At 40.2% G+C, this 24,023-nt stretch overlaps 1 protein-coding gene across 10 annotated transcripts in view; it reads left to right on the top strand.

Moving 5' to 3' along the window:
• Positions 1-23,502, top strand: part of LOC106589905 (calcium-activated potassium channel subunit alpha-1) — a 196,769-nt gene extending 173,267 nt beyond the window's left edge. For 6 of the 10 annotated variants that reach the window (XM_045710052.1, XM_045710054.1, XM_045710051.1 and 3 more), the window contains 10 exons: positions 4,968-5,091; positions 5,624-5,848; positions 9,980-10,172; positions 11,749-11,865; positions 12,224-12,319; positions 15,545-15,675; positions 17,707-17,901; positions 18,980-19,107; positions 19,352-19,573; positions 21,919-23,502. In XM_045710052.1, coding sequence (XP_045566008.1) covers positions 4,968-5,091; positions 5,624-5,848; positions 9,980-10,172; positions 11,749-11,865; positions 12,224-12,319; positions 15,545-15,675; positions 17,707-17,901; positions 18,980-19,107; positions 19,352-19,573; positions 21,919-21,940 — 1,453 coding nt within the window. In that variant the 3' untranslated portion in view covers positions 21,941-23,502. Of the gene's footprint in view, positions 1-4,967; positions 5,092-5,623; positions 5,849-9,979; positions 10,173-11,748; positions 11,866-12,223; positions 12,320-15,544; positions 15,676-17,706; positions 17,902-18,979; positions 19,108-19,351; positions 19,574-19,995; positions 20,049-21,918 lie in introns of those variants that run through there. The other 4 variants (XM_045710060.1, XM_045710057.1, XM_045710056.1 and 1 more) reach the window with 2 other exon arrangements.
• Positions 23,503-24,023: the final 521 nt, after the last annotated feature.

Genomic DNA, 24,023 nt, shown 5'->3' with positions numbered 1-24,023 from the left:
TAACGAAAATAAATGTTTAACATACACTATATATACAAACGTATGTGGACACCCCTTCAAATTAGAGGATTTGGCTATTTCAGCCACACCTGTTGCTAACAGGTGTATAAAATTAAGCACACAGCCATGCAATCTCCATAGACAGAAATTGGCAGTAGAATGGCCTTACTGAAGAGCTCAGTGACTTTCAACGTGGCAATGTCATAGGATGTCACCTTTCCAACAAGTCAGTTCGTCAAATTTCTGCCCTGCTAGAGCTGCCCCGGTCAAGTGCTGTTATTGTGACGTGGAAACGTCTAACGGCTCGGTTGCAACACTCACTACCAAGTTCCAAACTGCCTCTGGAAGTAACATTGACTGTTCGTCGGGAGCTTCATGAAATAGATTTCCATGGCTGAGCAGCCGCACGCACACAAGCCTAAGATCCCCATGTGCAGTGCCAAGCGTCGGCTGGAGTGGTGTAGAGCAGTGGAAACGCGTTCTCTGGGGTGATGAATCACGCCTCACTATCTGGCAGTCCGACGGACAAATCTGGGTTTTGGCGGATGCCAGGAGAACGCTCCCTGCCCGAATGCATAGTGCCAACTAGAAAGTTGTGTGGAGGAGGAATATTGGTCTGGGGCTGTTTTTCATGGTTCGGGCTAGGCCCCTTCGTTCCAGTGAAGGGAAGGCTTAACACTACAGCACACAATGACATTCTAGACAATTCTGTGCTCTAACTTTGTGGCAACAGTTTGGCCCTTTCCCATTTCAGCATGACAATGCCCCCATGCACAAAGTCCATACAGAAATGGTTTGTTGAGATTGGTGTGAAAGAACTTGCGCATAGTCAAGTTTCTGCACAGAGCTCAACCTCATCGAACACCTTTGGGATGAATTGGAACGCCGACTGAGAGCCAGGCCTAATCGCCCAACATCAGTGCCTGACCTCACTAATGCTTTTGTGGCTGAATGGAAGCAAGTCCCTGCAGCAATGTTGAAACATCTAGTGGAAAGCCTTCCCAGAAGAGTGTTATAGCATCAAAGGGGGACCAACTCCATATTAATGCCCATTATTTTGGAATGAGATGTTCGACAAGCAGGTGTCCACAAACGTTTGATCATGTAGTGTATCTTCACATTTTCAAGTAATGCACTATGTATGATTACAACCAAAACTTTACTCTTTACCTCAGCTAGCCCCATTTAAACACAACATGTACCTCAGCTAGACCCATTTGAACACAACATTTACCTCAGCTAGCCCCATTTAAACACAACCTTTACCTCAGCTAGCCCCATTTAAACACAACCTTTACCTCAGCTAGCCCCATTTAAACACAACCTTTACCTCAGCTAGCCCCATTTAAACACAACCTTTACCTCAGCTAGCCCCATTTAAACACAACATTTACCTCAGCTAGCCCCATTTAAACACAACCTTTACCTCAGCTAGCCCCATTTAAACACAACATTTACCTCAGCTAGCCCCATTTAAACACAACATTTACCTCAGCTAGCCCCATTTAAACACAACCTTTACCTCAGCTAGCACCATTTAAACACAACCTTTACCTCAGCTAGCCCCATTTAAACACAACATTTACCTCAGCTAGCCCCATTTAAACACAACCTTTACCTCAGCTAGCCCCATTTAAACACAACCTTTACCTCAGCTAGCCCCATTTAAACACAACCTTTACCTCAGCTAGCCCCATTTAAACACAACCTTTACCTCAGCTAGCCCCATTCAAACACAACCTTTACCTCAGCTAGCCCCATTTAAACACAACCTTTACCTCAGCTAGCCCCATTTAAACACAACCTTTACCTCAGCTAGCCCCATTTAAACACAACCTTTACCTCAGCTAGCCCCATTTAAACACAACCTTTACCTCAGCTAGCCCCATTTAAACACAACATTTACCTCAGCTAGCCCCATTTAAACACAACCTTTACCTCAGCTAGCACCATTTAAACACAACCTTTACCTCAGCTAGCCCCATTTAAACACAACATTTACCTCAGCTAGCCCCATTTAAACACAACCTTTACCTCAGCTAGCACCATTTAAACACAACCTTTACCTCAGCTAGCCCCATTTAAACACAACATTTACCTCAGCTAGCCCCATTTAAACACAACCTTTACCTCAGCTAGCCCCATTCAAACACAACCTTTACCTCAGCTAGCCCCATTTAAACACAACCTTTACCTCAGCTAGCCCCATTTAAACACAACCTTTACCTCAGCTAGCCCCATTTAAACACAACCTTTACCTCAGCTAGCCCCATTTAAACACAACCTTTACCTCAGCTAGCCCCATTTAAACACAACATTTACCTCAGCTAGCCCCATTTAAACTCAACATTTACCTCAGCTAGCCCCATTTAAACACAACCTTTACCTCAGCTAGCCCCATTTAAACACAACATTTACCTCAGCTAGCCCCATTTAAACACAACATTTACCTCAGCTAGCCCCATTTAAACACAACCTTTACCTCAGCTAGCCCCATTTAAACACAACCTTTCTGTGTCTCTCACATATCCAGGTAATTTTGAATGTGGAATTGAGTTCTCCTGACAGATTGGAGGTTGGGAAGTAGAAAGCATTTTAAAGATGACGTTTGCCTGCGTTATCCAACTACCTTCCTGAGAGGGAGGACATTATGGCTATAGCCTTGGGGTAAATCCCCACAGACAGACATTTTAGCTCTCCTGTCTCATGGAGCCTGAGGGATTGCAGTTTCAGCTGACACCGTCATACTTAAAACCTTACTTAGGTTGGCATTCTTCTAATGTCCATACAGAGCAAAAGTACAGTGCTCTTAACTAATAAAATATATGAAGTATTTAAAGGTCTAGGGATGAAGACAGATGTATCCTGTCTATATTTCAGAGTTTAATCTTCACTAATTTGACAAATCCATGTTGTAACAAGAGCTAGTGACGATGTATGGAACTAAAACTAGATTATTCCAATATTTATTTTCAAAGTTAAATATGGTAAAAGGCATGCTTTTTTTTCTAGGCCCGTAGCACTTGGTGATTGGGCGTCATATCCTAATTATTAATCCCATATACAATGAGCTTTAAGATTGGCCCCATGTGAAATGAGATGCCTTTCCTCTACCCTACCTGCCTCCACAACATTAATATTACAACTGTTTTCAAAATCATCTCTGGTTTTAGCGTCAGCACACACTACAACCACAGTGTCACGTCCTGACCAGTGAAAAGGGTCATTTGCCATAGTAGTATGGTCGGGGGATGGCAGGGGGGGGTTGTTTTGTGTGTTTTGGGGTTTGTTTGTTTCTAGGGGAATGTGTTCTAGTTTTCATTTTTTATGTTTCGTTTTCCAGGTTTGGCCGAGTATGGTTTCCAATCAGAGGCAGGTGTCTTTCGTTGTCTCTGATTGGAAGCCATACTTAGGCAGCCTGTTTTTCCTTTGGGTTTTGTGGGTGGTTGTCTTCCGTATCGTCTGAGTACCTTACGGAACTGTTGGCTGTCGTTTTATTGTTTTTGTTGAAGTGTTATCATTTAATAAAGGAAGAATGAGCACCCTACACGCTGCGCCTTGGTCCACTCCTTTAGACGATTGTGACACACAGGTAGGTACCCTTGTTTGGAGACCACTTCAGTGGTCAGTGTACGATAGCATCAAGCTCAGATGCTCATAACCTCTCTCAGTAATTAGTAACATTGTTTGTTCGGTCCCGACTATACACACTCAACGCTTGGATGCTAAAACATTAATAGCCTTCAGTTTAGAAAGAAAATATGATTGGGTAAATTGCTGAAATATTAAGTGTGGTCTGTTAAGTCTTTAGCGTGAGGAGCATACCGTCCAGAAGCTGTATGCTGTAAGGAGGCCGTAATTCTCCATGCTCATGCCAGTCAGAGGATTTGTCTCAAATGGCACTCTATTCCCTCTATAGTGCACTACTTTGGACCAGAGCCCCATGGGCCTTAGTGTAAAGTATTGCACTATATATAGGGAATAGGGTGCCATTTTGGAGGCATCCAGTGGCAGTGTACTACTGCAATCTCGTTCAATCTTCTTCCGCCACACCGCTGTCCTAGATGTCACTCACTCTGATGATTCTGCAGTTTGTTGGCATCTCCACTGGCGTCTCCACTGATCACTTCTGACAGGAATAAGCAAGGAAAAAATGTATATGAAAAAGCTTCGATTTTGATTAAATGTGATTTGTTTGCAGATCCCCTTAAAATGCTTCTAATGTTATATTGATGAGTGTGTTTGGAGGATAGAAATGGAGATTTGATGGGAAGTCATGCTGATATGTGAAAACCCAAAGGAAGTAAAGTGCTATGTTGAGTGCAGGGATACTTAACACCTGTGAAAGAGGGCGCGAACACAGTTTGTGTCCCAAAGGCACTCTTTCCCATAGGGCTCTGGTCAAAAGTAGTGCACTATATAGGGAATACAATGCCATAGGGCTCTGGTCCAAAGTAGTGCACTATATAGGGAATAGGGTGCCATAGGGCTCTGGTCAAAAGTAGTGCACTATATAGGGAATAGGGTGCCATTTGGACACATCCACACTGTAAGAGGCAGTCAGGTTCCCTGACCTGAAGGTTCTTCTGAGATGTAGACTAAACATCCTTTAGTATCCTGACGTCCTTAATCTCTTGCTTTTATGCATGATATACAGCACATGCGTCTATATCTGCTCAGATGAAATATAAACCAGATGAATGTCTCACCAACCAACGATCCACTTTTCCAGCTATACGACAGCATATAAATAATGCTTCTCAATTTATTGCCTAATAATCCCTTCACCTAAATGTTCAAATGTTGAGCGGCGGCCGCCGACAACGCGCCTGTTCGATACGTTTTAAAATGACACAACGACGACAAGCCTCCAATCCTCCCTCAAGGTATATCTCTCATCCCTCCATGTCTCTTCTCTCTCCTCTCTCTCTCTCCTCCCTCCCTCCCTCTTTCTTTTGTTTGATTAGGCATGACCCTCTCCTCATGCCGGGGAAGGAACAGATTGAGAACATGGACGTGAACGTGAAGAAATACGACTCCACAGGGATGTTCCACTGGTGCCAGTCCAAAGACATTGAGAAGGTCATCTTGGTGGGTACCTCACTCCCTCACGCTGAGGTGGTCATTCATCACTGGTCATGTCCCAAATGGCACCTTAGTCCCTATATAGTGAACTGACTTTGGTGTTTTCCGTGTGGGCCCTGGTCAAAAGTAGTGCACTATAAAGATTATAGTGTGACATTTGGGACGGTTCTCTCCCTGTGACAGATTTATCGTGTCACAAAGTTCCACCAGACATGGACAGGGCAGTTAAACACGTTGTAATGAGGTGGTTGACATGCCATTTGCTCCACTGAGGGGGTCCTGTGTATAGGACATTTCTTATATCAATATGTTATATTGCAATTTGTTAATTACAATGACAGTCTATAAATATTACAGTAGGCTAATTATCATTTTAATGGACAATTTCTTCTCTAAAATATTCAGATTAACTGAATGAGAATAAATCATCTGAACACATTGCTAAATGGTAATAGACACATTTTACAATTTAAATTAGACAATAAAGTTGTATTGTTGTAATTTGACATACCCGTATGGTTCTGTCTGACCATTGCAGACCCGGAGCGAAGCTGCCATGACTGTTCTAAGCGGCCACGTGGTCGTCTGTATATTTGGAGACGCAAAGTCGGCTTTGGTGGGCCTTAGGAACCTTGTGATGCCTCTGAGAGCTAGCAATTTCCACTACCACGAGCTGAAACCCATTGTGTTTGTGGGTTCTCTGGAGTACCTGAAGAGGGAATGGGAGACCCTTCACAACTTTCCCAAAGTCTCCATCTTACCTGTGAGTAGAGATAAATCACATTTAGAAAATGTATATCGTCAGTGTGCTTTCCTCCAGAAGAAAGACACAAAAGAAATAAAATAAAGAAATAAAAAAGTATTTGTCACATGCTCCGAATACAACTTGTATAGACTTTACCTGTGGAAGGCTTGCTTACGAGCCCTTCCCAACATAAATAATACAATATGTAACACAGGTAATAAAATGCTCAACAATGGAGCTATATACAGGGAGTACAATACCAGATAAATGTGCAGCGGTACCAGGTATTTGAGGTAGATATGTACATGAAGGCAGGGTAAAGTGACTAGACATCAGGATAGATAATATTAATAATACGGTATTTGAGGTAGATATGAACATGAAGGCAGTGTAAAGTGACTAGACATCAGGATAGATAATAATAAGGTATTTGAGGTAGATATGAACATGAAGGCAGGGTAAAGTGACTAGGCATCAGGATAGATAATAATAAGGTATTTGAGGTAGATATGTACATGAAGGCAGGGTAAAGTGACTAGGCATCAGGATAGATAATAATAAGGTATTTGAGGTAGATATGAACATGAAGGCAGGGTAAAGTGACTAGGCATCAGGATAGATAATATTAATAATAAGGTATTTGAGGTAGATATGAACATGAAGGCAGGGTAAAGTGACTAGACATCAGGATAGATAATAATAAGGTATTTGAGGTAGATATGAACATGAAGGCAGGGTAAAGTGACTAGGCATCAGGATAGATAATAATAAGGTATTTGAGGTAGATATGAACATGAAGGCAGGGTAAAGTGACTAGGCATCAGGATAGATAATAATAAGGTATTTGAGGTAGATATGAACATGAAGGCAGGGTAAAGTGACTAGACATCAGGATAGATAATAATAAGGTATTTGAGGTAGATATGTACATGAAGGCAGTGTAAAGTGACTAGACATCAGGATAGATAATATTAATAATAAGGTATTTGAGGTAGATATGAACATGAAGGCAGGGTAAAGTGACTAGACATCAGGATAGATAATAATGAGGTATTTGAGGTAGATATGTACATGAAGGCAGGGTAAAGTGACTAGTCATCAGGATAGACAATAATAAGGTATTTGAGGTAGATATGTACATGAAGGCAGGGTAAAGTGACTAGACATCAGGATAGATAATAATAAGGTATTTGAGGTAGATATGTACATGAAGGCAGGGTAAAGTGACTAGACATCAGGATAGATAATAATAATGAGGTATTTGAGGTAGATATGAACATGAAGGCAGGGTAAAGTGACTAGACATCAGGATAGATAATAATAATGAGGTATTTGAGGTAGATATGAACATGGAGGCAGGGTAAAGTGACTAGGCATCAGGATAGATAATAATAAGGTATTTGAGGTAGATATGTACATGAAGGCAGGGTAAAGTGACTAGACATCAGGATAGATAATAGTAACAGTAAAATAAAGAACAGAGCAGCAGCAGCATATGATGAGTGTAAAAGTGTGTGTGTATGTGTGTAACGTAAATGTGTGTTTGTGTTGTGTCGTAATGTGTGTGTGTTATGTATGTGTGTATGTAGTGTATGTGTGTGGGTTTTGTGTGGGAGTGTCAATGTGGTGTATGTGTCAGTGAAAGTGTATATAGTGTGTATATATAGTCTAGTGAGTGTGTATATATAGTCTAGTGAGTGTGTATATATAGGCTAGTGAGTGTGTGTATATATAGTCTAGTGAGTGTGTATATATAGTCTAGTGAGTGTGTATATATAGTCTAGTGAGTGTTTTTATAGTGTGTATATATAGTCTAGGGAGTGTCTATATATAGTCTAGTGAGTGTGTATATAGTGTGTATATATAGTCTAGTGAGTGTGTATATAGTCTAGTGAGTGTGTATATAGTCTAGTGAGTGTGTGTATATATAGTCTAGTGAGTGTGTATATAGTGTGTATATATAGTCTAGTGAGTGTGTATATAGTGTGTATATATAGTCTAGTGAGTGTGTATATAGTGTGTATATATAGTCTAGTGAGTGTGTTTATAGTGTGTATATATAGTCTAGTGAGTGTGTATATATAGTCTAGTGAGTGTGTTTATAATGTGTATATATAATCTAGTGAGTGTGTATATGGTGTGTATATATAGTCTAGTGAGTGTGTTTATAGTGTGTATATATAGTCTAGTGAGTGTGTATATAGTCTAGTGAGTGTGTATATAGTCTAGTGAGTGTGTGTATATATAGTCTAGTGAGTGTGTTTATAGTGTGTATATATAGTCTAGTGAGTGTGTATATAGTCTAGTGAGTGTGTATATAGTCTAGTGAGTGTGTATATGGTGTATATATAGTCTAGTGAGTGTGTATATATAGTCTAGTGAGTGTGTGTTTATAGTGTGTATATATATAGTCTAGTGAGTGTGTATATAGTGTGTATATATAGTCTAGTGAGTGTGTATATAGTGTGTATATATAGTCTAGTGAGTGTGTTTATAGTGTGTATATATAGTCTAGTGAGTGTGTATATATAGTCTAGTGAGTGTGTATATATAGTCTAGTGAGTGAGTGTGTATATATAGTCTAGTGAGTGAGTGTGTATATATAGTCTAGTGAGTGAGTGTGTATATATAGTCTAGTGAGTGTGTATATATAGTCTAGTGAGTGTGTATATAGTGTGTATATATAGTCTAGTGAGTGTGTATATAGTGTGTATATATAGTCTAGTGAGTGTGTATATATAGTCTAGTGAGTGTGTTTATAGTGTGTATATATAGTCTAGTGAGTGTGTATATAGTCTAGTGAGTGTGTATATAGTGTGTATATATAGTCTAGTGAGTGTGTGTATATATAGTCTAGTGAGTGTGTTTATAGTGTGTATATATAGTCTAGTGAGTGTGTTTATAGTGTGTATATAGTCTAGTGAGTGTGTTTATAGTGTGTATATATAGTCTAGTGAGTGTGTTTATAGTGTGTATATATAGTCTAGTGAGTGTGTTTATAGTGTGTATATAGTCTAGTGAGTGTGTGTATATATAGTCTAGTGAGTGTGTTTATAGTGTGTATATAGTCTAGTGAGTGTGTTTATAGTGTGTATATATAGTCTAGTGAGTGTGTGTTTATAGTGTGTATATATAGTCTAGTGAGTGTGTTTATAGTGTGTATATATAGTCTAGTGAGTGTGTATATAGTGTGTATATATAGTCTAGTGAGTGTGTTTATTGTGTGTATATATAGTCTAGTGAGTGTGTGTATATATAGTCTAGTGAGTGAGTGTGTATATATAGTCTAGTGAGTGTGTATATAGTGTGTATATATAGTCTAGTGAGTGTGTATATATAGTCTAGTGGGTGTGTATATAGTGTGTATATATAGTCTAGTGAGTGTGTATATGGTGTGTATATATAGTCTAGTGAGTGTGTTTATAGTGTGTATATATAGTCTAGTGAGTGTGTTTATAGTGTGTATATATAGTCTAGTGAGTGTGTGTATATATAGTCTAGTGAGTGAGTGTGTATATATAGTCTAGTGAGTGTGTATACAGTGTGTATATATAGTCTAGTGAGTGTGTTTATAGTGTGTATATATAGTCTAGTGAGTGTGTATATATAGTCTAGTGAGTGTGTATATAGTGTGTATATATAGTCTAGTGAGTGTGTATATGGTGTGTATATATAGTCTAGTGAGTGTGTTTATAGTGTGTATATATAGTCTAGTGAGTGTGTATATATAGTCTAGTGAGTGTGTATATGGTGTGTATATATAGTCTAGTGAGTGTGTTTATAGTGTGTATATATAGTCTAGTGAGTGTGTTTGTAGTGTATATATATATAGTCTAGTGAGTATGTATATATAGTCTAGTGAGTGTGTATATATAGTCTACTGAGTGTGTATATAGTGTGTATATATAGTCTAGTGAGTGTGTGTATATAGTGTGTATATATAGTCTAGTGAGTGTGTATATATAGTCTAGTGAGTGTGTGTATGTATAGTCTAGTGAGTGTGTATATATAGTCTAGTGAGTGTGTATATATAGTCTAGTGAGTGTTTATAGTGTGTATATATATAGTCTAGTGAGTGTTTATAGTGTGTATATATAGTCTAGTGGGTGTGTATATAATAACATTATGTTTGTTCATCTCCTGTCACAGGGCACACCATTAAGCCGGGCCGATCTGAGGGCCGTCAATATCAACCTCTGTGACATGTGTGTCATCCTGTCAGCCAATCAGAGCAATATTGACGACGCTTCACTGCAGGACAAGGAATGCATCCTGGCGTCACTCAACATCAAGTCTATGCAGTTTGATGACAGCATCGGGGTGTTGCAGGCTACCTCCCAAGGTAAGAAGGGGTTTTAAGGGTTAGGATCTAGGGTTACGTTTAGGGTTAGGGTTAAGGTTAGGTTTTCAGGTTAAGGTTAGGGTAAGGGTACGGGTTAGGGTTAGGGATTAGTGTGTGTGTGTGTGTGTGTGTGGACGTGTTTAACTATTCTTGTGGGGACCAGAAATCCCCACAAGAATAGTAAACAAACTAAAATTTGACCAAATGGGGACATGTTGTTAGTCCCCACAAGATCTAATGCTATTTGTAGGGGTGTAGGGTTAAGGTTAACATTAGTGTTAGGGTAAGAATTACGTTTAGGGTTAGGAGTTAGGGTTAAGGTTAGGTTTTTGGGTTAAGGTTAGGGTTTAGGTTAACGTTAGGGTTAGGGGTAAGAGTACATTTTAGGGCTAGGTTTAGGGTTAGTGGTTAGGGTAAATAGGATTTTGAATGGGACTGAATTGTGTGTCCCCACAAGGTTAGCTGTACAACACTGTGTGTGTGTGTGTGTGTGTGTGTGTGTGTGTGTGTGTGTGTGTGTGTGTGTGTGTGTGTGTGTGTGTGTGTGTGTGTGTGTGTGTGTGTGCGCGTACGTGTGTTTGACCTGATGTCAATGTGTTTGACAAGAATCACTGGTGAAGATTGTTCCTCAGGTTACAATGACTATGGCTACTTGTTGGTAATTGGCATTATCCGGGCAATATCCTGGCATCATCCGGGCATTATCCTGGCATCATCCTGGCATTAAGCAAATTAAATTGTAGATTATTTTACATTTGATTCTGATTATTATTTTGTAATCAATTTTACAATGATACAGTAAGTAATGTATGAATAATATATCAAAAAAATTTTAACATCGTGTGAGGCGTAGAAGTGAAATGAGATGGGCTTCAATAATGGACTGTCATTCCTGTCCTACCATTGAATGTAATACTTTAAGGGACCTCTTGACCTGGTTGTTCCTCTAATACTTGTATGACCTAGTGGTTTGGCATTGTCAGCAGCAAGTGACAGATGTCAAATCACAGGCCATGTATTATGCATACAGCATCACTAAATTCATGTTTTTACTTGTCAGTCTGGGGAGAGAAAAGAGATGTCAAGTCAATTTAAATTCACTCTCACGTCACTTGTTTTTGTTATTTCGTGGCTATGTTATGTATGTATGACACTTTTTCGCATTAGAAGATTTATTTTAGACTCCACTCAGACGGTGACACTTTGACGGAAACAAAATGAGCAACATGTAACATTTATATTGTGATATTTACGGATGGAGGCACCTCTCATGAATAAAGCTGAATTGACTCAACATTGTGTAATATTGGTTTACTACAAATGACTTGAATGTGACCAAGAATGGCTTAAATATATTATACCGTATTGATAATCATCATATCAATTCCATTTTCCTTGTACTTCTATACTTTCTTTTGGAGAATAGATAAGTGCCTCATAACAGGAATATGCTTTGTGGTAACATGTTACTGTAGGCCTCCGATCTATGCATTCATAAGGCCTTTATAACAGCTACATAAGGCATTATATCATCTGTCGTAGGCAGTCATCAGCATCTATGTATGTTTCCATGTAGGTTTCACCCTGCCAGGCATGGACAGGTCCTCTCCTGAAAACAGTCCAGTTCATGGGGGGTTGGTACGACAGGCTTCCATCACAACAGGAGCCAATGTCCCCATCATCACTGAACTAGGTATGTCAGCAGGTATGAATGAAATGTCACTCTGGCATTGTCCTTAAAGAGTGTGAAATGGGTGAAAAGGAAGGTTTCATGGAATTCTATACATATATTTTTGTATAGTTTTAGAGTGATGAGAAAACACCAAAATGAATTGCCTGATTGAGAATATGAAAGTTTTTCTAATCTAATCCAGTGTGGTGATAATACGGATGTTTCAGGTTTTTAATAAACTAAACAGACCAGAATTCCTCAGTCAATGTATGCTTTCTAACACATTCTGAAGGTGATTTTCATGTTTTGAACCATTCATGGCTAATACATTTATCTAATCTTAACGTCGTAACTATTTCTCCCTAACACTTGTCTGTAGCACCGTTAGTAAAACCAGCAGGCAAAGTCCTACCTGTGATTTCATTCAGTCAGGATACAAGCAGTGGGATCAACATACACATAATAACAGAACTGGGTAAGAAGCCGCTGCCGCCGCCGAGCCGCCGCCTCGTCCTCCTACAAAAAAAGCTGTATTTTGATTTCTCTGGCTGCCTGGTCCAAGAGGCCAAGGTTGCACCCCAAATGGAACCCTATTCCTTATGTAGTGCATTATGTAGGGAATAGGGTGTGATTTGGCATGTAACCCTAGTCTGGTTCATTCCCAGGGTATCACTTTGAGCAGATTGTACTCTGGGTTCTCTTGTTGTAATTGACTGTCTTGTTTTGGCCTATTTCTCTTTTCTGAGAATCACAAGGCCCTTTGATCCCAGTACAAGTCCTTGTGGCTGTTTCCTTAGAAGCACCTTAGTTCTGTTTCCATAGTAGCATCTCAGTGCTGTTTCCATAGTAGCATCTTAGTTCTGTTTCCATAGTAGCATCTTAGTTCTGTTTCCATAGTAGCATCTTAGTTCTGTTTCCATAGTAGCATCTTAGTTCTGTTTCCATAGTAGCATCTTAGTTCTGTTTCCATAGTAGCATCTTAGTTCTGTTTCCATAGTAGCATCTTAGTTCTGTTTCCATAGTAGCACCTTAGTTCTGTTTCCATAGTAGCATCTCAGTTCTGTATCCATAGTAGCACCTTAGTTCTGTTTCCATAGTAGCATCTTAGTTCTGTTTCCATAGTAGCACCTTAGTTCTGTTTCCATAGTAGCATCTCAGTTCTGTATCCATAGTAGCACCTTAGTTCTGTTTCCATAGTAGCATCTTAGTTCTGTTTCCATAGTAGCATCTCAGTGCTGTTTCCATAGTAGCATCTCAGTGCTGTTTCCATAGTAGCATCTTAGTTCTGTTTCCATAGTAGCATCTCAGTTCTGTTTCCATAGTAGCATCTCAGTGCTGTTTCCATAGTAGCATCTTAGTTCTGTTTCCATAGTATCATCTTAGTTCTGTTTCCATAGTAGCATCTCAGTTCTGTTTCCATAGTAGCATCTTAGTTCTGTTTCCATAGTAGCATCTTAGTTCTGTTTCCATAGTAGCATCTCAGTTCTGTTTCCATAGTAGCATCTCAGTTCTGTTTCCATAGTAGCATCTTAGTTCTGTTTCCATAGTAGCATCTCAGTTCTGTTTCCATAGTAGCACCTTAGTTCTGTTTCCATAGTAGCATCTCAGTTCTGTTTCCATAGTAGCATCTCAGTTCTGTTTCCATGGTAGCATCCCAGTTCTGTTTCCATAGTAGCATCTCAGTTCTGTTTCCATAGTAGCATCTCAGTTCTGTTTCCATAGTAGCATCTTAGTTCTGGTTCCATAGTAGCATCTTAGATCTGTTTCCATAGTAGCATCTTAGATCTGTTTCCATAGTAGCATCTCAGTTCTGTTTCCATAGTAGCATCTCAGTTCTGTTTCCATAGTAGCATCTCAGTTCTGTTTCCATAGTAGCATCTTAGTTCTGTTTCCATAGTATCATCTTAGTTCTGTTTCCATAGTAGCATCTTAGTTCTGTTTCCATAGTAGCATCTTAGTTCTGTATCCATAGTAGCATCTTAGTTCTGTTTCCATAGTATCATCTTAGTTCTGTTTCCATAGTAGCATCTTAGTTCTGTTTCCATAGTAGCATCTCAGTTCTGTTTCCATAGTAGCGTCTTAGTTCTGTTTCCATAGTAGCACCTTAGTTCTGTTTCCATAGTATCATCTTAGTTCTGTTTCCATAGTAGCATCTTAGTTCTGTTTCCATATTATCATCTTAGTTCTGTATCCATAGTAGCGTCTTAGTTCTGTTTCCATAGTAGTTCTGGTTCCATAGTATCATCTTAGTTCTGTTTCCATAGTAGCATCTTAGTTCTGTTTCCATAGTATCATATTGGGTCTGTTTCCAAAGTAGCGTCTTAGTTCTGTTGCCGAAGTAGCGTCTTAGTTCTGTTGCCATAGTAGCGTCTTAGTTCTGTTGCCATAGTAGCATATTAGTTCTGTTGCCATAGTAGCATATTAGTTCTGTTGCCATAGTAGCATAGTAGTTCTGTTGCCATAGTAGTTCTGGTTCCATAGTAGCATCTTAGCTCTGTTTCCATAGTATCATCTTGGATCTGTTTCCATAGTAGCATCTTAGTTCTGTTGCCATAGTAGCATATTAGTTCTGTTTCCATAGTAGTTCTGGTTCCATAGTAGCATCTTGGATCTGTTTCCATAGTAGCATCTTGGATCTGTTTCCATAGTAGCATCTTGGATCTGTTTCCATAGTAGCATCTTAGTTCTCTTTCCATAGTAGCATCTTGGATCTGTTTCCATAGTATCATTTCAGTTCTGTTTCCATAGTATCATCTTAGTTCTGTTTCCAAAGTAGCATCTTAGTACTTCACTGATCATATTCTCTTTTTCCATAGTAGCATCTTTGTTTTGTTGCCGTAGTATTATATTAGTTCTCTCTCCATAGTATCATCTTAGTTCTGTTTCAATAGTATCATCTATGTTCTGTTGCCATAGTAGCATATTAGTTCTGCTTCATAATATCATCTTAGTTCTGTTTCCATAAGAGCATCTTAACTCTTAACTACTACTCTTAACTTAACTAACTTTTTAAAAGCTGTAGGTGTTTTTTGTGCTCAAAGATGTGTTTAAAAAAATATTTACATATTTACTTTTCAAATGAATATTTATAGCTGGACCTTTAGCTATATTTACTCTATTTACAACACAAAACAATGTCTTATTGGTGTTGTTGATACGGTTGAAGATTGCTTATGTTGAAATTCAAAGCTTAAGTCTTTTAATGTGCATGAAGTCATGAGTCCATGAATGGCCTGGGGATATGGGTTGTAATACTGTAGCTGACCACAAAGCCAACCAGACAATACTCGCACATACAATATGTTTGCTTCCATGGAGGATGCATGTAAACATTTGATATCTTCTCCAAATAAACAAATGATTTGAATATCTACGTATTAAATCCCCTCTGAGTCTCGTAACAATCCATATCCACAGCCATTGACTGTTTAAAGCAATCCCTCTGTGCCATCGGGCATTGTGTACGTTCTATGACTGAATCTGTGATGCTTCAGAATCGCTGTTTTACGTGAATAATGTCTCCAGATTACAGCTGTATGTAAAACTATATGTTATGCATGATAACTATTTCCTGCGGTATGGTTGAGCTGTTGATCACACGGAGTTATAGTGTACCGTATGTTGACTTTCATGCTATGCTAACAACACTGTAGTATCTTACACATCAATAAGTCCGTATTTTAATGTCTTCCCCCACCAGTGAACGACTCCAATGTTCAGTTCCTGGACCAGGATGATGACGATGACCCTGACACAGAGTTGTACCTCACTCAACCCTTCGCCTGTGGGACGGCTTTCGCAGTCAGTGTGCTGGATTCCCTGATGAGTGCTGTAAGACATGCACTTAACTACACAGAGCTGAAGGCTTTTTCAAATCAAATCAACATTTAAAAAAAAAAAATCCCACGTACACATGGTTAGCAGATGTTATTTGCGAGTGTAGCGAAATGCTATAACGTTTGCCTCCCCTGAGCGATTGCCTATATAGGCTTTAGCAAGGTGGGCTCACACAGCATTGTGGCTTGCCAGAGACAGACCCCAAGAGGCGCGGTTTCAGACCCCAAGAGACGCGGTTTCAGACCCCAAGAGGCGCGGTTTCAGACCCCAAGAGGCGCGGTTTCAGACCCCAAGGGGCGCGGTTTCAGACCCCAAGAGGCGCGGTTTCAGACCCCAAGAGGCGCGGTTTCAGACCCCAAGAGGCGCGGTTTCAGACCCCAAGAGGCGCGGTTTCAGACCCCAAGAGGCGCGGTTTCAGACCCCAAGAGGCGCGGTTTCAGACCCCAGTTGGTAACACAAAGAGCTTGTGGTTTCCAGATTATTTACTGTAAATGCTCAACAAAATAAATCGGTTACTAGGAATGGGAAACTATAGATGTTACGGTAACACTTTATTTTAAGGCCTTTATTATGTCTTATAAGTGTGAATATACGTAGCTTATAAGGCCTTTATTATGTCTTATAAGTGTGAATATACGTAGCTCATAAGGCCTTTATTATGTCTTATAAGTGTGAATATACGTAGCTTATAAGGCCTTTATTATGTCTTGTTTGTTTAATGAGGTTATTAAGCATTACATTTCAACTTGAATGTTGGTTGTATGACATACTGTATATGAGGGGAGGCGGGCCCCTTTCTGTCCAATGACGTCATTTCTGGAAAAATGTTTGGCAAGTAAAAATATGGTGACACTTTAGAACAGGGAACACATATAGCGGTACTATGCCCTTACTAGTCCCACATTGAGACAGCTTACTAACAGCCTGTTTCTTGTGTAACTTGCTCTTTATTAACTAGTAATAAGCATTTATTGTAACTAACAATGAGGTTATTAAGGATTGACCAGTAATAGACATGACTTATGTTTGAACACTAATATATGGCTTATAAGACATAATAAAGGCCTTATAAGCTATGTACATACACACTTATAAGACGTAATAAAGGCCTTATAAGCTACTTATATACACACTTATAATCAACACATTTGTGTCTAATATGTGTACCTTCAAGTGTTACTGATGTTATTGACTAAAAGGTCTCTACACAGACATCATCAAACCAAGAAAGGTCTTAATGGAATCCCATTGGTACAATAACATTATGTCCCAGTGGTTAAAAAAAAAAACTCCAGGAAGGCATACAAGAAAGCCTGGCACTTTACCTGGTACGATGGCTTCATCTGTCTGTCTTTCACTTTGACTGAGGCTGGAACAGAAGCTGCCTGTAAGTGTGTTTCGGTGTAGACAAAGGTCATGTTACCTAATAGACAAGGCTCATCCGTCATTCTACTCTGGAGCCCTGACAGGGAACATGTTCCTGTGTAGAACAAGTAAGGACAGACAGACAGGCAGGCAAACAAGTAGACAGGCAGAGACAAGCAGACAGACAAGCAGACAGACAGACAGGCAGACAGACAGGCAGGCAGACAGACAGACAGACAGACAGACAGACAGACAGACAGACAGACAGACAGACAGACAGACAGACAGACAGACAGACAGACAGACAGACAGACAGACAGACAGACAGACAGACAGACAGACCTGAACATGTTCACTAAATCTACAGTGTTGTAATGAACTAACACAGGGTCGTTACATACTACTGTCCCTTCTCTATCCAAACCCTGTCTTCTTACCAGCCCTAAGAGTATCTCAACAGCATGAATATGTGTAGAAACAAGTCACTGTGGCTCTGTCTGGCGGTAGAGAGAGCGAGAGAGAGAGATGGAGAGAGTAACCTGCAGTAATTGGAATTTCTTCAGGCCTAGATGGCTGGCTGCATGTCATGGATTCATGCTTAACAATCTCTCCCTCTTGCTCACTCTCTCTCTCTCCCTCTCTTCTCCTTCATCGTTTCAGACATACTTCAATGATAATATCCTCACCCTGATCCGGACGCTGGTAACAGGGGGGGCCACTCCGGAGCTGGAGGGTCTGTTGGCGGAGGAGAATGCATTACGAGGAGGCTACAGCACGCCGCAGACCCTCGCTAACCGGGACAGGTGTCGTGTTGCACAGCTAGCCTTGTACGATGGGCCATTTGCTGACTTGGGGGTAAGTGACTGGTTGTGTTTTGTCACCTCTGCTTGCAGTACAGAAAAGTCTTTCAGGGCTGTTTACTCACTGAGGTCAGTAGGGGAGAACAAGGCATGTAGAGGAAGCTGAATGATATGTCCTGGCCTCTGGGGTTGTAGAGGAAGCTGAATGATTACCCTGGCCTCTGGGGTTGTAGAGGAAGCTTAATGATTACCCTGGCCTCTGGGGTTGTAGAGGAAGCTGAATGATATGTCCTGGCCTCTGGGGTTGTAGAGGAAGCTGAATGATATGTCCTGGCCTCTGTGGTTGTAGAGGAAGCTGAATGATATGTCCTGGCCTCTGTGGTTGTAGAGGAAGCTGAATGATATACCCTGGCCTCTGTGGTTGTAGAGGAAGCTGAATGATATACCCTGGCCTCTGTGGTTGTAGAGGAAGCTGAATGATATACCCTGGCCTCTGTGGTTGTAGAGGAAGCTGAATGATATGTCCTGGCCTCTGTGGTTGTAGAGGAAGCTGAATGATATGTCCTGGCCTCTGTGGTTGTAGAGGAAGCTGAATGATATACCCTGGCCTCTGTGGTTGTAGAGGAAGCTGAATGATATGTCCTGGCCTCTGTGGTTGTAGAGGAAGCTGAATGATATGTCCTGGCCTCTGTGGTTGTAGAGGAAGCTGAATGATATGTCCTGGCCTCTGGGGTTGTAGAGGAAGCTGAATGATATGTCCTGGCCTCTGTGGTTGTAGAGGAAGCTGAATGATATGTCCTGGCCTCTGTGGTTGTAGAGGAAGCTGAACGATATGTCCTGGCCTCTGTGGTTGTAGAGGAAGCTGAATGATATGTCCTGGCCTCTGCGGTATGCTGAACCATACATATCCAATAGATACAGTGTATGTAATGAAATGTGAGGCTCATTTTCAGAGACTACTGTATGTCAATGTGGATGGACATAAATCTACAGTAGTTTCCAGAAAAATCACAAAAGGAATTCCACAAGACTCCATTTTATTCACAATTTATATGAATTATATAGGGACAAGCTGTGAGTTAAAAAATCTAATCTAAACTTAACTTTACATTTTTTGCCTCTCTGTCTTCCAGGATGGTGGTTGCTATGGTGACTTGTTTTGTAAAGCGTTAAAAACATACAACATGCTTTGCTTTGGAATTTACCGATTGAGGGACGCCCATCTAAACACACAAAGTCATACAAGTCAATGCACTAAACGGTGAGTATGTTAGGAGGTGAGTTACTGTCGACACATTGTCCACTAGAATAACTGTAGATGGCTCATTTTGATACATTTGGATAAATCGATAACTTCATATTGATTACTGTATCGACATTTGCCCGGCCAACATTGTAAATAAGAATTTTGTTCGTAACTGACATGCCTGCTTATGTAAAGGACTACATGAATAGATCTCTCTCTATCTTTCTTTCTTTCTCTCGCTGCCCGCTCTCCTCCCCAGATATGTAATAACCAACCCACCGTATGGTTTTGAGCTGGTGCCATCAGACCTGATCTTCTGCCTGATGCAGTTTGACCACAACGCGGGTCAGTCCCAGGCCAGCCTCACCCATAGCTCCCACTCCTCCCATTCGTCCAGCAAAAAGAGCTCCTCCGTCCATTCTATCCCCGCCACCAACCGCACCAACCGCGCCAAGAGCAGGGACTCACGGGATAAACAAAAGTATGTGGTTCCTCTAAAGATATCTGCGTCCCAAATGGCAAACCCTATTTTCTATTTAATACACTACCTTTGCCCAGAGCCCTATGTGATCTGGTCAAAAGTAGTGCACAACAAAGAAAATAGGGATGCCATTTGGGACGTAGAGAATGCGTCTGTGTTTGTATTTGTCCAGTAGTGAACTGCCTGTTATGAAGTCCTGCATTTCTTATAATTTTAAAATAATCTGGGTTTTTTTTTCTCTCTGATTGCTCTATAACAGAGAAGTCAAAATGGCAGATAGATCACCTCATCTCGATGACAGCAGAATATAATGCAGAATAACATAAACATTTATGTAATCTCTTAACAAGGAACTATTAATAATAATAATAATTTGTGTGTTGTCTCCTTGAGAAAACTGAAGTTTAAGTATGGGTTTACAGGATATCTTGAACATTTACTGAGGTTGCTGCGTGAATACTACTGTGGTTAGTATTGTAGGTGAGACTACACATAGACTTCCAAGCTTGTTTTTGTTTATCCTGTATTTCTTTTAATCACGTTTCTTTTAGTATTTTTTTAAAAAGAGAATGCTAATATTAGAGATTTTGGTATGGAACTTGCATGCTTTTCATACATTTTGGGATTTACAGCGAAATCAAAAAAAGTGTTATGCATAGCATGGAAAACTCTCAGAATGCTTTGGAAACAATCATGGACATTCTGTAGTTGATTTGCACGTGTATACACATGTAGTGTACATGCTGTAACATCAATGTATACAATTTAAAGCAGCAAAATTAATTGAAACCATTTTACCATGTACACTTTGGGTGTATTCAGAACATGAGCAACTTTTTGATGGGATGCGAGTTAAGCTAGCTTGCTTGCCCGATGCTAGTACTTTCCAAACCAGGCTAGTAGAACATTTAAAAAATATTGCATGGCGCAGATTTTGGACCTGAATGTACCCAGTCCAGTCTACTATCCCAGCCAGTGTTATTAGACATATGGTTTTAACATGTATGGTTATAGGCCACCCATTCCCCCTGAAGTCAGTCTTCTTATCAACTGTATGCAAGAATGTCCTCTGTGTTGTCTTAGGAATTCAGCATTCTCTGTGTTGATCTCACCCCCCCCCGCCCCTCCCCCATTGTCTCATCATTTTACAAAGTAATTAAATACACTTGTATTTAGAATTCCATTCCCAGACATTTCTTATTACTGTAACTCAACCATAGTCTCTTGCATATTGCTAATTATCTTTATGAAGTCAGATGAACATTTTAATAGACTAATTGCTTAGTCTTATTACGATTATGTAAGATATATATATATATAATGTACTTTATCTATCCAATATTACTACACTACATGGTGGCTACTTGTCTCACGTAGTTTATTGTTCTTTTTCTAAAATGCAACAAGGATGAATAGAGTGGGCCAAGGTATGGATGCGATGAATCAATATGCATGAGGTAGAAAACGCAAAGAAACTTCTGGTGTTTCTGATATAGCTGACTCACCCAACAGTATCCCAGACCTGCATGACTAAAAGCTCATCGTCAGTCCCTCTGTAATACTACAGGATGGATTCTTTTATACAACCACACCAAATGGTTTGATGCCACTTTGATCTGTTTTCAGACAAATAATACTACAAACAAACTAGAGTAAATGATTTCAGCCATTCTATATCTTTCTACACCAACCACCATATGTTTCTGTGAAAATACTCTTGTTAGGACAATGTTGTTGAATAAGTCATTGAATAATTTATTATATACAGTGTGGATAACAAATCAATTGTCAGCTTATCTTGTATTTGTAATTGGATCCTCACAAGGCAGGTTACATCAAGCTAAAGAGTGAATCCCCTTGTATAATAAAACACCAAGGATATTAGAATGATTTCAAACCTTGAATAAAACTGTATTGATCGATTATGGGTCCATTTCAAACTTCCCCAGATTACCCAGAGCTGAATGCACTGATTGTTTCTCTTTTTGTTCAATGACAGTACAATATGAGATATTTGCGTTGCATGACCGCTGACCAATACAACAGCATGGTGGACTACTGTATAAAAAAGAGCTTGCATTGTTCACTAGCTGACGTTAGGCAATGGGTCCTATTCAGAGTAACTCATACTTATTTGGAATGCTGATGATAGTAATCACTTTGAAAACAGTGATTACGCCCCAAATGGCACCATATTATATAGTGCACTACGTTTGACCAGACCGCGATGGACACTGGTCAAAAGAAGTGCACTGCATAAGGAGCAGGGGGCCATTTGGAGTGGAACCAGTAACATCCACAAACCATTAACTGTTTGATTTCCCCCCCCCCCCATTGTTTCTCAGAAAAGACATGCTTTACAGATGAGCCTGAGAACGCAGCTTACCCCAGGAAGTCGCACTGTAGTCACACAGCCAACCACCAGGTCATCCACCAGGTTAACCAGAACCCTTACAAATCCACCAACAACCTCATCCCATCCATCAGAGAGGTGGAGGACGAATACTGAACTACAGAACCCTATGTTGACACCTACAGTAGAACCCACCTGGAGAACACCTGGAACTAGAACCCAAGAACAGCTAGAACCCACCTACAGAACACCTGATACTAGAACCCCAAAACAGCTAGAACCCACCTACAGAATACCTGGAACTGGAACCCCAAAACAGCTGGAACCCACCTACAGAACACCTGGTACTAGAACCCCAAAACAGCTAGAACCCACCTACAGAATACCTGGAACTGGAACCCCAAAACAGCTGGAACCCACCTACAGAACACCTGGTACTAGAACCCCAAAACAGCTAGAACCCACCTACAGAATACCTGGAACTGGAACCCAAAACCAGCTGGAACCCACCTACAGAACACCTGATACTGGAACCCAAGAACAGCTAGAACCCACCTACAGAACACCTGGAACCCAAAAACAGCTAGAACCCACCTACAGAACACCTGATACTAGAACCCAAGAACAGCTAGAACTCACCTACAGAACACCTGGAACTGGAACCCAAGAACAGCTAGAACTCACCTACAGAACACCTGGAACTAGAACCCAAGAACAGCTAGAACTCACCTACAGAACACCTGGAACTAGAACCCAAGAACAGCTAGAACTCACCTACAGAACACCTGGAACTAGAACCCAAGAACAGCTAGAACCCACCTACAGAACACCTGGAACTAGAACCCAAGAACAGCTAGAACTCACCTACAGAACACCTGGAACTGGAACCCAAGAACAGCTAGAACTCACCTACAGAACACCTGGAACTAGAACCCAAGAACAGCTAGAACTCACCTACAGAACACCTGGAACTAGAACCCAAGAACAGCTAGAACCCACCTAGAGAACACCTGGAACTAGAACCCAAGAACAGCTAGAACCCACCTAGAGAACACCTGGAACTAGAACCCAAGAACAGCTAGAACCCACCTAGAGAACACATGAAACTAGAACCCTGCTCCAGTGGAACTGGAATCTGAAGAACACTTTAAAGCTAGAATCCTTAGTTGCTACATCAATTTATGGACTTATAAATGAATGATCAAAACATCAATGCTGCATAATAAACCTCATGGAAAAGTGCATATGTACAGTAGCTACAGTAACATCATATCAACGGGCTTTTTGACATGTTTTATACATATGAACATATAAATGAAGTAATATACATATAAATACAATCAGATGTCAATCAAATGTACTGTCAGTCAGTCGCTAACGCTAACACTCAGCCATGTAGTTTGCACAGCCAGTTCCTTAGTGACCAGACTCCATCAGTTACCCATTTTGGAGAATGAGGGTCGCTTCAGTCAGAGTAGCAAAGCAACGCAATGCAAGATAACATATGATGAAACATTATAATAGAGTGTTATCAAACTGGACTGATTATTTGCCAATAAAAACCATATACATTGTTGACTTTCATTTGTACAGTGATATTTCAAGACGGACACGCATCGACTGACGTATCCAGTATTGGGAAGTCATACTGTTTGCTTCCATGGGTTTTTGGCAAACCTGGTAAGATCCAAAACAAAACAAAGGCATATGATATAACGGTCTTTTCTGTTAAACGCAGTCCCACATCCTATTATATTATTAGCGGATCGTTTGTGGATCGTCATTGGATGAGAGTAAAGTCACCATCTATATTTGTGGTTGATAGGCAGAGTTCATGTCAGAATGGTACATGCTATTGTATTGGCCCCAGCCTAATTTCGATTGGCCAGTTTGTTTGTGTGACAGTATGATTGCTGCCTTTTTAGTTTTGATATCAAATCCCAAACAACCTGCAAATGTTCGCTATGTATATATATATATATATATATATATATATATATATATATATATATATATATATATATATGTGGGTGGGTGGAATGACAATGGAAATAAATAATAAACCACATTCCCTATTCATTTGACACGTTTGACCTG

Source organism: Salmo salar, chromosome ssa28, assembly GCF_905237065.1.
Source record: "Salmo salar chromosome ssa28, Ssal_v3.1, whole genome shotgun sequence".
Lineage (NCBI taxonomy): Eukaryota > Metazoa > Chordata > Actinopteri > Salmoniformes > Salmonidae > Salmo > Salmo salar.
The sequence above is the reverse complement of the archived record's forward strand: the minus strand, read 5'-3'. Positions and strand labels throughout refer to the sequence as shown.